Source organism: Canis lupus, chromosome 3 (assembly GCF_048164855.1).
Source record: "Canis lupus baileyi chromosome 3, mCanLup2.hap1, whole genome shotgun sequence".
NCBI classification, from domain to species: Eukaryota; Metazoa; Chordata; class Mammalia; order Carnivora; family Canidae; genus Canis; species Canis lupus.
The window spans coordinates 83,625,541-83,642,128 of record NC_132840.1 but is presented as its reverse complement, the minus strand read 5'-3'; the positions used below and the strand labels follow the sequence as shown (position 1 = coordinate 83,642,128).

At 38.4% G+C, this 16,588-nt stretch overlaps 1 protein-coding gene across 9 annotated transcripts in view; it reads left to right on the top strand.

The window, feature by feature from the left end:
* Window positions 1–16,588, top strand: part of ARHGAP32 (Rho GTPase activating protein 32) — a 291,519-nt gene that overhangs the window by 160,210 nt on the left and 114,721 nt on the right. For all 9 annotated transcript variants that reach the window (XM_072822689.1, XM_072822691.1, XM_072822687.1 and 6 more), the window contains one exon: window positions 16,452–16,538. In XM_072822689.1, the coding sequence (XP_072678790.1) occupies window positions 16,452–16,538 (87 nt within the window). The remainder of the gene's footprint in view (window positions 1–16,451; window positions 16,539–16,588) is intronic.

The window sequence follows — 16,588 nt, the reverse complement described above, 5'->3', positions numbered from 1 at the left end:
TGAAGTCTAATTATTATTATAGAGCTGTTTCTCTCTTTGATTCTGTCAGTGTTTATTTAATTTGGAGCTACTTTGCTTGTGCATCCATATTTTTTCCAGCTTTATTGAGGTATGATTGACAAATATAAATAGCATACATTTAAGGTGTATAATGTGATGTTTTGATATACATTTACATTTTGAAATATTTACCACAATCAAGCTGATTAACATATCCATCATTTCACATAGTGACTATTTTTTGATATTGAGAACCCTTGAAATCTATTGCTAGCAAATTTCAAGTGTACAGTACATTATTATTAACTGTAGCCTCCATGCTGTGAATGAGTTCTCTAGAACTTACTCACTTTACTGAAAATTTGTATCTTTTCATCTATATCTTCCCTTTCCCCTACCTCTCAGGCTCTTGTAACCATGGCACAACTCTTTGCTTCTCTGAATTCAACTTTTGTTTTTAAAAAGATCCTGCATATAAGTGACATCATGAGATATTTGTCTTTCTGTGTCACGCTTATTTTATATGTAGCCTAATGTTTGCCAGTTTCATCCAGGTTGTCACAAATTATAGGATTTCCTTATTTTTTGTGGCCACATAATATTTCACTGCGTTTGTGGAGTGTGTGTGCACACACATGCGTATACATATGTATACATCACATTTCCTTTATCCAAGTATAGATATATGCTTATGCATGGGTCAATTTTGGAATACTTGATTCACTTCTGTTGGTGCATTGGTGATGCAGTGCCAGCCATCTGTTTTTATGCCAATACTATATTCTTTTGATTACCATAGCTTTGTAATATAGTTAGGAATCAGGAGGTGTGATGCCTACAGCTTTGCTCTTGTTTCTCAAGATGGCTTTAGCTGTATGAGGTCTTTTGTGATTGCATGTAAATGTTAGGAATTTTATTTTACTTCTGTGAAAAATGCCACTGGAATATTGATAGGGATCAGATATAACCTGTAAATTGCTTTGGGTGAAATGGGCATTTTAACAATATTAATTCCTACCATTTGATTTTATCTTTACTTTCTTTCAGCAGTGTGTTAGTTTCCACTGTACAGATCTTTCACCTCTTCTGTTGAGTTTATTCCTAAAGTATTTTACCCTTTTTTGATGTTATTGTAAATGAGATTTTTAAGATTTCTTTTTCAGATATTTCACTTTTAGTATATTGAATTGCAATCATTTTTTGCATATTGGATTTAGTATCCTGCAACTTTACTGAATTCATTTATTAGTTTTAATATTTTTCAGTAGAGCTTAGAGGTTTTTTTTTTTTTTTTTTTTTTTTTTTTACCGTAAGGTCGTATCATCTTCAAAGAGAGACAGTTTTATTTTTTCCTTTCTGATTTCAGTACCTTTTATATGTTTTCCTGGCCTAATTGCTCTGGCTAGGACTTCAGTACTATGATAAATAGAAGTGGCAAGAGGGGTGCTCTTGTCTAGTTTCTGATCTTAGAGGAAAAACTTTCAGTTTAAGTGTAATGTTTCGTTCTTGATTTTCTGCCTGGTGATCTACCCATGTTCAGAGTGGAGTATTAAGATTCCTCACTACTATTCTGTTGTGACACTTTTTGACTTACGGTTTATTTTATCTAACATAAATATAGTTATCCCTCTTGTCTTTGTTTTTTTAGCTTTATTATTTATTTATTCATTCATGAGAGATACACAGAGAGAGGCAAAGACATAGGCAGAGGGAGAAGCAGGCTCCTTTCAGGGAGCCTGATGCAGGATTCGATCCTGGGATGCTGGGATCATGAACTGAGCCAAAGGCAGATGCTCAACCAGTGAGCCATCCAGGTGCTCCCCTCTTGTCTTTTGGTTTCCATTTGCAAGGAATATTTTTCTCCTATTCCTTCAGTTTTAGTTGACATATCTCTTTGCTTTTAGTCTTTGGAGCTAAAATGAATCTCTTTTAGGCACCTTGTAGTTGAATCTAGCTTTTGATCCATTTAGCCACTTTCTGTTACTTTCCTGGGAAATTTAATCAGTTTACATTTAAAATAATTATGAATGGAATCTGGGAAGATAGCAGAGTAGGAGTACTCTAAGCTTATCTAGTCCCCCAGGTACAACTAGATAACACATCACTGTGAACAATCAGAAAACAACCTGAAGACTGGGAGAACAAATGCCACAACTAAAGGTAGAGAAGAGGCTATATTGAAGAAGATAGGAAGGTGGGGACGAGTTGGGGGAGCTAAATAGATGTTTGAGCCGTCTGTGGAAGAAGGGGATCTGTATGTACAGAGAGGGAAGAAAAAACCAGGGAGCTTGCACTGGGAAGCCAAATCCCCAATATATTTGGCTCTGAAAATTAGAGTAGCTGAATTTCATAAGTTCTTACAACTAGCAGGACTTTAAGTCTGCAATTTTAAAAATTAGTCTGTTTAGCTCTGAGAGAGCTGAAGAGCAATAGGACTCAAGTCCCTGCCCTTGAAGAGATAGCACAACAAAAAGCCTACAGAGATAGAGCATAGAACCTGCCGTTTGAAAAACATCTGGGGCATAGGGGAGGGAGAGTTACTTACTAATCTCAGAGTGTGTCACAGAGGGCCAGAGATTGCTGGGAGACTCTTCCGGGAACAAAGCAGCTGGCAGGTGCCACTTCACTCCTCCACCCCCTGGATAAACACACTGGCCACCTGTGGGAACCAGCAAACACTTGCCACCTAGCTCCCAGCTCCCAGCTCTTTGGCAAATCTGCCCTTTCCTTTCGTGCATGCCTGAGTCCCACCACGCAGGTTTTCTCCCCCAGAAGACTAGCACATACCATGCCAGCACTGTGTCTTTGAGCCTTATGCTTTGCAAGGCCTTGGTTTAGGTGGTGGCAGAAGTAGTAGTGGGCCCCCTCCTGCAGAAGAATGGGTATGTGTTGTTAAAATTGTGAGCCCCATGTGAATTTTGCGATCCCTCCCAGTTGGCCTAGGTTTGTCACTAACAGCAGGTCTCAATTGACAAGCAGATTGGCAGGCATCTTGTTAAAACTGCACACCTTGCCTGGCCACCAGGTCCAGGTGGGAGGAAGGGGAGCATGTCTCCTCTCGCTGGTGCACAGGCTTTGCAGACACTGTGTGATTAGTCCTTTCCCATATGGTGTTGGCTAGAATCTGTTCAAACCAGGACCACAAGCCTGGCAGTCTGCAAGTACCCTTGAAAGGGGCCAGCACCATACCAGAGTGACTCCTGTCCTTGGGGGAGGGGAAGATAACCACAAGTCCAGTCAGACTGCAGTCCCAGCAATGGGCTGGGGGCAGACAGTTGGTCTGATTGCAGGGCCCACTGACCAACGAAAGCATCTCAGGGGACAACACACAGGTGCCCTGCAGTTTGGTGCTACTGTGTGTCTGACAAAATACATGATCTGACTAAACTCAAGCCCGAGACTGGTCCACTAACTCCATAGAGAACAAGCACTGCCCACAACAGGCAAAGAGAGCCACAGCATATGACTGGACTGAAGGAAATAGCAGCCCAGCCACAATAGCAGGGTGTATGCAATACACTTAGCAGACACCCTGGAAGCACCAGGTACCAGTAACATGGAATACTGCACTGCAGGGCACTACAGGATCTCTTCTTCATGAGGCTATTACTTTCAGGGGTAGGGGATGTAGCTGAGTTTTCTAACACACAGAAACAGACACAGAGAGTTAGACACAATGAGACAGAGGAATATGTCCCAAATGAAACAATAGATCAAAACCTCAGGAAGAGACCTAAGTGAAATGGAGATAAGTAATGTGCCTGATAGAGAACTTAAAATAAAAATCGTAATGATACTCACTGGACTTGAGAAAAGAGTGGAGGACCTCAGTGAGACCCTTAACAAAAACCTATAGAAGAACCAATTGGAGATGAAGAACACAGTAAATTAAATTAAAAATACATCAGATGAAATAAATAGCAGACTAAAAGAAGCAGAAAATGAATCCAGCAAACTGGAGGACAGAGTAGTGGGAAGTAATCAAGCTGAACAGGTGGAAAGAAAAAAATTATGCAAAATGAGAGTAGACTTAGGGAACTCAGTGACTCCATCAAGCAAAATAACATTTGTATTATAGGAATCCCAGAAGAAGGGAGAGAAAAGTGGGAAGAAAGTTTATTTGAAGACGTAATAGCTGAAAACTTCTCAAATCTGGGGAAGGAAGCAGAATTCCAGTTTCAAGAGGTACAGAGAACCCCAAAATCACCCTGAGGAGGTTCACACCAAGACACATAGTAATTAAAATGGCAAAAAGTAGTGATAAAAAGAGAATTTTAAAAGCAGCAAGAGAAAAGAAGACTGATATATAGGAAACCCCATAAGGCTGCTAGTGGATTTTTCAACAGCAATTTTGCATGCCAGAAGTGAGTGACGTGATATATTCAAAGTGCTAAAAGGAAAAACTTGCAGCCAGGAGTACATTATCCAGCAAGGCTGTCATTCAGAATAGAAGGAGAAGAAGAGTTTGCTGGACAAACAGAAGTTATAGGAGTTCATGACCATTAAACTAGCCCTACAGGAAATGTTAAAGAGGGACTCGTTCAGTGGAAGGGAAAGACCATAAATAAGAAAAGTAGGAAACACAGAAGCAGTGAAAATGAGTATATGTGTAAAAATCAGTCAAGGGATTCACAAAATAAAAAGATGTAAACTATGACAACCATATACCTAAAACATGGGGTGGAGGAGAAGAGTAAGGAATGAGTTCAAACTTAAGTGTCCCATCTACTTAATGGAGACTGCTGTATGCAGATGTTATATGCAAACCTATTGGTAACCACAAACCAGAAATCAGTAATAGACATGGAAAAAATAAAGAGAAGAGAGTTCAAGTGTTTCACAAAGAGAGCCAGTAAACCATGAGAGAAGAACTACAAAAATAACCACAAAACAAGTAACAAAATGGTAATAAATACTTACCTATCAGTAATTACTTTAAATGTAAATGGACTAAATGCTTAAATCAAAAGACATAGGGTAACTCAATGGATAAAAAAAGTAGGACCTATTTATATGCTACCTGTATGAGACTCATTTCAGACCTGAAGACACATACAGTTTGAAAGTGAGTGGATAGAGAAACATTTATTATGTAAGTGGGTAGGAAAAGAAAGCCAAGATAGGAGTACCTTTATTGGACAAAATAGACTTTAAAACAAAGACTGTAATGAAACAAGGAAGGACACTATGTAATAATGGGAGGGACCATCTAAAAAGAAGATATAACAATGGTAAATATTTATGCACCAATATAGGAGCACCCAAATACATAAAACAGTTCATAACAAACATAAAGGAACTAATTGATAGCAATATGATAATAATGGGTGTCTTTAATACCCCATTTACATCAATGGACAGATTGTCCAAACATAAAACCAACAAGAAACAGTGGTTTTTAATGAGACACTACACCAGATGGATTTAACAGATATATTCAGAACATTCCATTGTAAAACAGTGGAATACATTCTTTTCAAGTGCACACAGAATATTCTCCAGAATAGCTCACATACTAGACCACAAAATAAATCTCAATAAATTCAAAAAGATCAGTCATACGATGCATGTCTTTTGACTGCAATGCTATGATACTAGAAATCAACCACAGGAAAAAATCTGGAAAGAGCACAAATATATGAAGGTTAAATAACAGCCTACTAAACAATGAGTGGGTCAACCAAGAAATCAAAAAAAGAAATAAAAAATTACATGGAGAGAAATGAAAATGAAAACACAATGGCTCAAAATCTTTGGGATGCAGTAAAAGCTAAGAGAGAAGTTTATAGCAGTACAGGCCTACCTCAAGAAGCAAGAAAATCTCAAATAAACAACCTAACCTTACTCCTTTAGAAACAAAAAAACAAACAAAATCCCAAATGAGCAGAAGGGAAGGCAATAGTAAAGTTTGGAGCAGAAATAAATGATATAGAAACCAAAAAAAAAAAAAAAACCCAGTAGAAAAGATCAATGAAACCAGGAGTTGGTTCTTTGAAAAGATCGACAAAATTGATAAACCTCTAAGTAGACTCATCAAAAAGAGAGGACTTCAAATAAAGGAAATCAGAAATGAAAGAGGAGAAATAACAACTGACACTACAGAAATGCAAACAATTGTAAGAGAATATTATGAATAATTATATGCCCCAAACTGGACAGACTAGAAATGGTTGAATTTCTAGGAATATATAAGCTACCAAAACTGAAGCAGGAAGAAATAGAAAATTTGAAGAGACCAATTACTGGGGCAGTAAAATTGAATCAGTAATCAAAACTCTCCCAACAAACAAAAATTGAGGCCCACACAGCTTCACGGGTGAATTGTATCAAACATTCAAAGAAGAAAAAATACCTATTCTTCTCGAACTTTTCCAAAAAATGGAAAAGGAAGGAAATCTCCCCAATTCCTATGAAGCCAGTATTACCTTGGTACCAAAGGCAGATAAAAACACCACAAAAAAGGGAACTACAGGTCAGTATCTCCGATGAATATAGATATAAAAATTCTCACCAACATATTAGAAAACTGAACACAGCAATACAATAAAAAGTTACTCACTGCAATTAAGTGGGATTTATTCCTGGGGTGCAAGAGGGGTTCAGTATTTGCAAATCAATGTGATACACCAATAAGAGAAACAATAAAAACCATATGATTATTTCAGTAGATGCAGAGAAAGCATTTGACATAGTACGACATCCATTCCTGCTAAAACCCCTCAACAAAGTAAATTTAAAAAAACAAAAACAAAAAAAGTAAATTTTGAGGGAGCATACTTCTAATAATTAAGGCCATATATGAAAAACCACAGTGAACATCCTCACTGGGGAAAACAGGGATGGAACAAGACAGGGATGTCCACTATCACTGCTTTTATTCAACATAGTACTGGAAGTTCTAGCCACAAAAACTGAACAATCAGATAACAAAAAGAAATTAAAGGCATCCAAGTTGGTAAGGAAAAATTAAACTTTCACTCTTTGTAAAAGACATGATACTATATATAGAAAATCCTAAAGATTCCCAAATACTCATAGAATTGATAAAGGAATTGAGTAAAGTCACAGGATACACAATCAATTTACAGAAATCCAACAGATTTCAACAGTAATAATGAAACAGCAGAAAGAGAAATTAAGAAAACAATCCCATTTACAATTGTATCAAAAATAACAAAATACCTAGGAATAAAAGTAAGCAAGGAAGTGAAAGACCTATACTCTGAAAATTATAAAACACTGATGAAAGAAATTGATGGCAAGACAAAGAATGGAAAGCTGTTCCATGCTCATGGATTGGAAGAAAAAATATTGTTTAAGTGTGTATATTGTCGGGCACCACCTGAGTGGCTCAGATTAAGTATCTGCCTTGGGCTCAGGTCATAATCCCAGGGTTTTAGGATACAGCCCACATCAGGCTCTGCACAGTGGGGAGTCTGCTTTTCCTCTGCCCCTCCCCCACTCATGTTGTGCTGTCTCTGTCTCTTTCTGCTCTCTTAAATAGATAAATAAATAAATAAAATATTTTAAGAAAATGTATATACTACTAGGAAGAGTCTAAACATTTAATGCAATCCTTATCAAAATGCCAACAGCATTTTTCACAGAACTGGAACAGTTTTAAAATTTGTGTGGAATTGCAAAAGACCCTGAATAGCCAAAGGAGTCTTGTAAACAAAAAACTAAACTGGAGGTATCAAAATTCCAGACTTCAAGCTGCAGTAATTAAAACCTTATGGTACTAGTACAAAAAGAGGCACAGATCAAAATGGAACAGAAATGAACCTACAGTTACATGGTCAACTAATCTTCAACGAAGATGGCAAGAATACGCAGTGGGGAAAAAAAGGCCCTTCAAACGGGGTTGGGAAAAATGGATGGCTACATGGAAAGGAATGGAATTGGGCCTCTTTCTTTCACCATCCAGAAAAATAAATTCTTAATGAAGTAAGGACCTAAATGTGAGACTTGAAACCATAAGTATCCTCAAAGAGAGCACAGGTAGTAATTTCTTTGATATGAGCTATAACAATAACATCTTTCTTGTTTCCAGAGGCAAGGGAAACAAAAACTAAACTATATGGAGTATATAAAAATAAAACACTTTTTGTCACAGCAAAGGAAACAATCAATAAAACTGAAAGATAATCTCAATGGGAGAAAATATTTGCAAATGATCTATCCAATAAAGTGTTAGTATCCAAAATATATAAAGAACTTATAGAACTCAACACTAAAAAAACCCAAGCAATCTAGTTACAAATAGGCAGAAGACAGGAACAGAGATTTCTTCAAAGGAGATATCCAGATGGCCAGCAGACACATAGAAATATGCTCAACATCACTCATCAGCAGGGAAATGCAAATCAAAACCACAGTGAGATATCACATCACACCTGCCAGAATGGCTAAAATCAAAAACTGAAGAAACAAATGTTGACAAGGATGTAGAAGAAAAGAAACCCTTGTGTACAATTGGTGGGAATGCAAATGGTGCATCTATTGTGGAAGGCAGTGTGGAGGTTCCTCAAAAAATTAAGATTAGAATTAACCTATGATCTAGTAGTCACAGTACTGGGTATTTATCCAAAGAATACGAAAACACTGATTTGAAGGCATATATGCATCCCTGTATTTATTGCAGCTAATTTACAATAGCCAAACTGTGGAAGCTACTCATGCCCATCGATAGATAAATGATTAAAGAAGGAGTGACACACACACACACACACACACACACACACACACACGAATGTAATTCAGCCATCGACTGTGTTTGTCTAGAATGTTTGATACAGAAAACTGTTCACTTAAAAGATTATAAACTATTTCTCATGGGTCTAGAATTTGCTCATCGAGCTTATAACATTGATCTCATTGACTTTGACCTCACAGATTTCGTTTTAAATAAATCAACTAATACAAAATATAATTATTGATACTTCAGGACATTTTGTTAATTGTTCTGTTTGACCATAGTTCCTTTTTTTTTTTTTTTTTTTAAACCTTCTTTCTTTTGCCATCTTCCTTGGTGATCTGATGAGTATTTGTGGCATTATATTTTGTTTCCTTTCTTCTCTTTCCTGTATCTACTGTAGACTTTTTCTTTGTGATTACTATGAAGTTTACATAAAATAACATATGATACCCTATTTTAAGCTGATAAGAACCTAAGTTGGATTACATAGAAAAACTGTCCTTTTCTTTGTCTCACATTTTAGGTTACTATTATTACAACTTAACATCTTTTTATATTTGGTATCTATTTAAAAGCTGTTGTAGCTATAGTCATTTTTATTTTTATTTATTTATTTTTTTATAGTCATTTTTAATTTGTCTTTCAACTTTTATAAGTTAAATTGATTTGCATACCATTTTCTCAATAGTAGAGAATTTTGAATTTGAATATGTATTTACCTTTATTTTGAGTTTACTTTTTTTTTGAGTTTTAGTGCCTTTTCATTTTATTTTATTTTATTTTATTTTATTTATTTATTTTTTTATTTTTTATTTTTTTTTATTTATGATAGTCACAGAGAGAGAGAGAGAGAGAGAGAGAGAGATAGGCAGAGACATAGGCAGAGGGAGAAGCAGGCTCCATGCACTGGGAGCCCGACGTGGGATTCGATCCCGGGTCTCCAGGATCGCGCCCTGGGCCAAAGGCAGGCGCTAAACCGCTGCGCCACCCAGGGATCCCCTGCCTTTTCATTTTAGCTTGAAGAACTTCTTTAGAGTTTCTTGTAATGCAGGTATAGCAGTGAACTCCCTCAGTGGTTATTTGTTTGGGAAGTATATCTCCTTCATTTCTGATGGGCAGCTTGCCACGTATAATATTCTTGTGTGTCAGTTTTCTTCTTTTAGAACTTTGAGCATATTATTCCACTCTCTTGTGGTCTGCAAAATTTCTGATGAAAAATCTGATAACTCCGGGAATTCCCTTGTACATGAAATTCTCTTTTTTCTTGCTGCTCTGAAAATTCTTTTTGTTTGATTTTTGACTGATTATAATAGATCCTCTTTGGGTTCAATACATTTGGTGATATTTGAGCTTCACATACGTGGATATCTATATCTCTTCTTCAATTTGGGAAGTGTTCAGCTATTATTTCTTTAGATATACTTTCTGCCCCCCTTTCTCCTTTTCTTGGGACTCCAATCATGCATGTATTGTTGCACTTAATGTATCCTATAAGTTCTGTAGTCTTTCTTCATTCTTTTTCATTTCTTTTTATTTTTGCTCTTCTGATTAGATAATTTCAAAATACTTGTCTTCAAGTTCATTGATTATTTCTTCTACTTGAGATTGAGTCTGTTGTTGACATTCTCTATTGAATTTTTTAACACAATCATTATATTCTTTAGCTCTGTGCTTTCTAGGTTTTTTAAAAAATAATTTCTGCATTTTATACTTCTCATTTTGTTCATGTAATGCTTTCCTAGGTTCCTTTAGTTTTCTCTCTCTCTCTCTCTCTCTCTCTCTGTGTTTGGTATTTCACTAATTTTTAAAAAAGATTTTAGTTATTTATTCATGAGAGACACAGAGAGAGAGGCAGAGACATAGGCAGAGGGAGAAGCAGGCTCGCTATGGGGAGCATGATGTGGGATTTGATCCCAGGACCCCGGGATTACAACCAGAGCCAAAGGCTCAAGCACTGAGCCACCCAGGTGCCCCTCACTAGATTTCTTTAAGATGATTATTCTAAAAAAAAAAAAAAAAAAAAAAAAGATTCTGAATTCTTTGTTACCTCCTAGATGTTTCTTTTTTTAGGATCACTTATTAGATATTTATTCCTTAGGTGATGTCATGTTGCCCTGATTTGTCATGATCCTTATCTTCTTGCACTGGTGTTTGTTCATTTGAGGAAGTAGTTTCCTCTTCCAGTTTTTATAGGTTCTTTTGATAGGGAAAGACTTTGAAGAGTCACCCTAGCTTCTGAGTTTGAATGACTCAGCTGGTAGCATCTGTAGATAGGTGGTACTTGCTGCTGGGATCTCTGATGGGTGAGGTCCCTGCACAATTTTTGAGGTCAAGTGGGTTGCCAGCATGGCTCTGTTATCAGGTAGGACCACTTGCTGAGCTGGATTGCAGAGATGCAGGCTGGGCTCAGTAATCATCCCTGGTCAGTTGTGGTCACAGTTTGCACTGAATGGCCAAGTCGTGTCAGACTGGTGTTTGTATTCAGGTGGGTCTGCAGGCTGGGATTCAGTGATTGAGGAAGGCTAGAAGGCTCTCTGTGCTTTTGGGAAGGGACACAGGCTGGTCTGTGTAATGATAGATGGTATACACATCTTTTGCTCTATTTGGGCAGGATAACTGGTTGGATTTTCTACTGGTTAGAGTTTCTGGCTGTGCCTGGTCAAGTTGTTCACTTGCTGGCCTCCCAGGCTGGGCAGGGCCACAGGCTGTGCCTTGCATCAGAGTGCAGCCTGGAGGCCAGACTTTGGAGTCTGGTAGTGTCACTGACTGTTCTTTCTGATTGGATGGTCCGTTGATTGGGGACTCCAACCAGCCAAAACTGATGATTGTATCTCCTGAGCTTACCTGGCCACCATTTTGTCTCTGCAGATGGGCAGAGCTTCAGGCGGGACTTTCTTATCAGGTGAGGTTGCTGGCGGGGACATGTGCTACCACCAATATCCATTGCCTGGTTGCTTTGTGCCCCCATCCCCTTTCTTTGTTACTAGGTGGCCCCAGGTGGTCTACTCCTGCCAGTTCCTTCAGTGTTCCCTGTGAGGCAAGACAGAGGTGGGCCTCCTGAAGTTCATTCCTCAGCATTGGGGAAGCTGGATATCTCTCTAGGGCTCTTTTTCACACCCCCCACCCCCCAACGAAAAGCCATAGCCCTAGGGAATCCCTTTTAGTGTGGTGCTGTGCTGGCCTGCGAAAGGGATGACTATAGTCATGTGAAACTATGCTTTCCCTTCTCATGTGAGTTTTCCCGGGTTTTGTCATCCAAGTGTTTGTGTTGGCCTCACCTCCCAAGTTCTAGAATTTCACAAAGATATTCTTGTGTGTTGGTAGTTGCTTATCTCTGTTTCTGTGCAGGGGGTCTAGAGTCTGGGTTCTCTCATTCTTCCATCTTCTTGATGTCACTACTCATATAATCTCCATATGTCTTTCTCTTTTTCCTTCTGGGATTTTCATAATGCATGTTTTGGTCTCTTGAAAATATCCTACTGGTTCCTGTGTAACATTTCACTTTTTAAAATTTCTTTTTCTTTCTGTTCTTTGGGCTATACAGGTTTCTCTTGCTTTCTGAAACTTTCCCTTATACTACTTGGCTTTGATGAATACCTATGTTAGTACAGTAGTGGCTATTTTCATAAGTGTGAAAATCATTTTTTGATGTCTTTCAATTGGCAAAAACAGGTATTAACTAATAGAGGTCTTTCATAAAAGTAAGGTGGCATAATGCAGACTTTTGGAAAGCAGAGGATACTCTTCACTTTATACCATTTTGCCTTTTAAAGGTTTCAGAGGAATGCTCTACTTTTGGAGAGTGGGGGAAACCTGTATTTTGACTTATCTTATCTTTGAGTCAGCTGATTCTTCTTCTTTCCCAAGTCTGCTGTTGATCCCTTTAGTGAATTTTTAGTTATACTACTTAGATCCCTTTAGTAAGAGTTTTTAGTCATTCCTCAAATTTGTTTTTTGTTCCCTTTTTTACTTCCTTTCTTATCATTGATATTTTCATTTATTTATACATTGTTTTTCAGGTTTCGTTTTTAGTTCTTTGAGCTCTTTGAGTGTTTTATAAAGTACATTTAAGATCTGTTAAGGCCTATATTTGGGTGTCTCAGGGATAGCTTCTACTGGCTTATAGCTTTTTTTTTTTCTTGTGAATGAATGGCTTATAATGCGCATTCCTGTTTCTTTGTATAGTTTGTGAGTTTTGTTGTTGTTGCATAGTGGACATTTGGATGTTACAATATGGTAACTGTGGAAATCAGATTCTGTCCCTGACCACAGGTTTGCTGGTTTTGATCCTGAGGGTTGCAGCCTCTGTTTTTAGTGACTTTTCCAGACTGTTTTTGAAAAGATTGTGTTCCATGTCCTATGTGCTCACTGACGTCTCTTCTTTTACTTGTGTTCAGATAGTGTTTTGTCAGGGAATTCCTTGAATGCCAAGAACTAAAAATAAAAAATAAAGAAAATAAATAATAAGTGAGTCTTTGCACATTTCCTTTGTGCTGAAGCACGCATTCAACAATTAACCAGGCTCTTTACAGCTCTGTCTTAGGTTGGAGAGTGGAGGTGAAATAAGGAAATCCTTTTGTCTGGTGTGCATGTATGCTACCCTGAATGTAATCATGGCTTTCTCAATGCCCCAGCTTACACAGACATGTTTGAATACTCTCATTTCCCAAGGAACTTCTCTCCTCACCTCTTTCTCCTTGCTGTTAAACTGTCTATATTATGTCTTAAGTATAGTCTTGCTTCAGGTGACTGAAGACTTTTAGTTCACTTTACAGTATTTTAGCAATGCTGTTTTTTTAAAATCCCTGAATGAGTTCCAAGTTAGGTGAAAAAGAGACATGTCCCTTGTGTCAACTCTTCATGAGTTGCCAGACAGATCAGAACAGACAGCTACAAGAGTTTGCTAATGATGTCTCTACTCTCTCTGGACCCAGGGAAGAAGGTCCCACCTTGGGAACTAGGGCTGCTACCTGCAGGAGTGCTGCTGAGATGGGAAGGCATGGGGCCACGGCAGGGAAAGATACCACAAAGCTTTTCTGCAAGTTATGTTGGTTTTTTCCTTGATTCAGTGTTCTCATGGTGATTGTAAACCTTCTGCTGTATTCTAGATTACTGAGAAAATTGATTCTGAGAGTTTTTGCTTGTTTTCTCATGCGTCTGTGAAGGGAATGGAGTTTGGAGTTGCCTACTCTGCCATTTTATTGATACCACCTGACCATCCTTCTTTGCTGTGAGGCCCTCCAGTCTTTTTGCCCATTTTGAAGGAGTTTCTTCTCTCTGTCCTCATTCTCCTCTCCACCCTAGTTCTGATTAAGAAGGTTGATTTTATTTCTAGTCTTTATTTCTTCTGTGATTACTGACATTTTAAAATTGTATACTCTTCCTTACGGTTTGGATATCCAAGAGTTGTTTTGTACACCCTCCATTGAGGGGAATTGAAAATTGGTGAGGTATCTAAAGATCTCTTTGTGCTTTACTGCTCAGCCGCTAGTTTTCTGAATTGAGGAGAAGCATGGTCTTTCTCTGTCTCTTCTTTACTGCCTGGCTGCTAGTTGTCTTTGTTCTCCAGTCCTTTCCCCAATCTTCTGTGCCAAACGAGAGCTTTCTTCTGTCTCCCCCACTGCGGATGCAGACCATGGCATAGAGCTCTCTCTGAAGCCCTGGTTTGCCTCTATGGTGTTTCTCAGGGCTTTTCTGTGCCTCCTCCAGCCTTCAGTTTTTGAATATCTTGAATGCCTCAAGAGACCCTCTCTGAGCTTTCTTGCTGTGCTCCCCGTCCACAGCAGTTAGCTGCATGTGCTGAGGAGGCTCCACACCCTTCACAGGTTCACCTCACTCCGTGCTCCTGCTCTTCCCCCAGCCTTTGGTGCACTGATCTGGGGTTGGGTAGGCGTTGACTCTTTGCTACAAGGTTTTCCTTGGAATTTTCGTTCATCACTCCAGTCCACATGCAGTCTTCAGGGTTTGGCTGGTTTCTCCTTACCCGGTCTAGTATAGATTCTTTATCTTCCTGCACCTTAACCAGGCTTCTGAGCATGTCCATGAGTCTATTCTGTCTCATGAATGTCTTTTTTTTTTTTTAATTTTATTTATTTATGATAGTCACAGAGAGAGAGAGAGAGGCGCAGAGACACAGGCAGAGGGAGAAGCAGGCTCCATGCACCGGGAGCCCGATGTGGGACTCGATCCCGGGTCTCCAGGATCGCGCCCTGGGCCAAAGGCAGGCGCCAAACCGCTGCGCCACCCAGGGATCCCTCATGAATGTCTTATCACCTTCCCTTTTTAGCTCATTTAGGTTTTTTCTTACCCCTAATTCTTTTGTTGAAAGTATGGTTTTATAGTTAAATCTGGCTTGCTTGGGCTGGTTTGAAAATGAGTGATCATTACCTTGTGAACTTCTGCTTAATACCAGTGTTGGACAGCCCCGGTAGCCCAGTGGTTTGGCGCCGCCTTCGGCCTGGGGTGTGATCCTGGAGACCTGGGATTGAGTCCCACGTTGGGCTCCCTGCATGGAGCCTGTTTCTCCCTCTGCCTGTGTCTCTGCCTCTCTCTCTCTCTCTCTCTCTCGTTCTCTCTGTGTCTGTCATGAGTAAATAAGTAAAATCTTAAAAAAAAAAAAAAACTCAACTTCCTAGTTACTGGAAAACCCCAACTCCAGTATACTAGACTGAATCAACTTCAATTAAAAAAAAAAACAAAAAAAACCAGAGTGTTTTTAAAAGTACTTTAGTGATACTGCTCTCAAAAATAGAGAATGTGTCTATCTTTTCTTTTTTATAATATTAACTATAATGATAAGTAACATTAAGTACTTATGAGTAGTAGGCATCTTGGTGAACACTTTAAATGCATTATCTCATTTGCTACTCACAAACTGGAGAATAGGTGTTGTTAATCATTTTCATTTTCCCGATGAGAGATTAAGTAGGTAGGTCAATATTCTACAGCTAGTTAGTGACACTTTTGAACTCAGGGCTGTCTGTCTCTAGAGCAGAGTTTGCAAATTTACAACCTTAGATGGGGCAAATATGTAATATAAATGCAGGAAGAGAATAGTGTATGTTAAAATAACAAAGCAAACAGCATGAAGAATGATAGTTACCATTAAGCTGAGATACTGGTGCCAAAGTCTTGGAGAGTGCATGCCTCATTTAAAGGGTTTGGTCACTTTTCAGTTCCAGCCATTCTTATGTGAGAATATAGGTCCAATAATTTAGATTTTCTGATTTTTCAATAGAAGCTAGAAATCTCTGTTTTCATATGAAGCAACTCAGTTTCTAAATTGTAGCTTCTTGTTCAAGTAAAAATAAAATAAAACCTGATGTGTAGATATACATAATAAGTCTGAAGTGACACATGTGTGCAGTCCCCACCTGTTCTCTGGGAAGCCAGTTTCCAATCTCTTCCAATAGAGCATGAGCTCTCCTTTAACTAGTTGGTCATGCTGTCTCTCAGAGCCTGCCCACAAATGTGCTAAATAAATTAGGGGAGTGAAGACCTGCTCTTGAATGAAGGTATTTCATTTACTACTCTTATGCAGTTTGTGCTACTTTAAACTACAAAGACAATTCTTAGAAACATATTTTTTAAAACATCCTGAATTCTTTATCTTCCATAAGCAATAGAGTACCCTTGAAAGGCATAATTTACAGTGAGTTGATGTGAGGGTTCAAGTATTACTGAATGCCTAGTTTATTCTTACTCATTAATCATGACTTTCTCTTCTCTCTCTCTCTTTTTTTTTTTGACGTAGCTGTCCCTTTCAGAAGAACAGAATGAAGTAACGAAAAATGGCTGTGAATCTAAAGAGCTGGTCTACCTCGTGCACATTGCTTGTCAGGTAATTTTGTGGATGCATAGATTCCTTTTAATGCATTTTGTATGGCATCT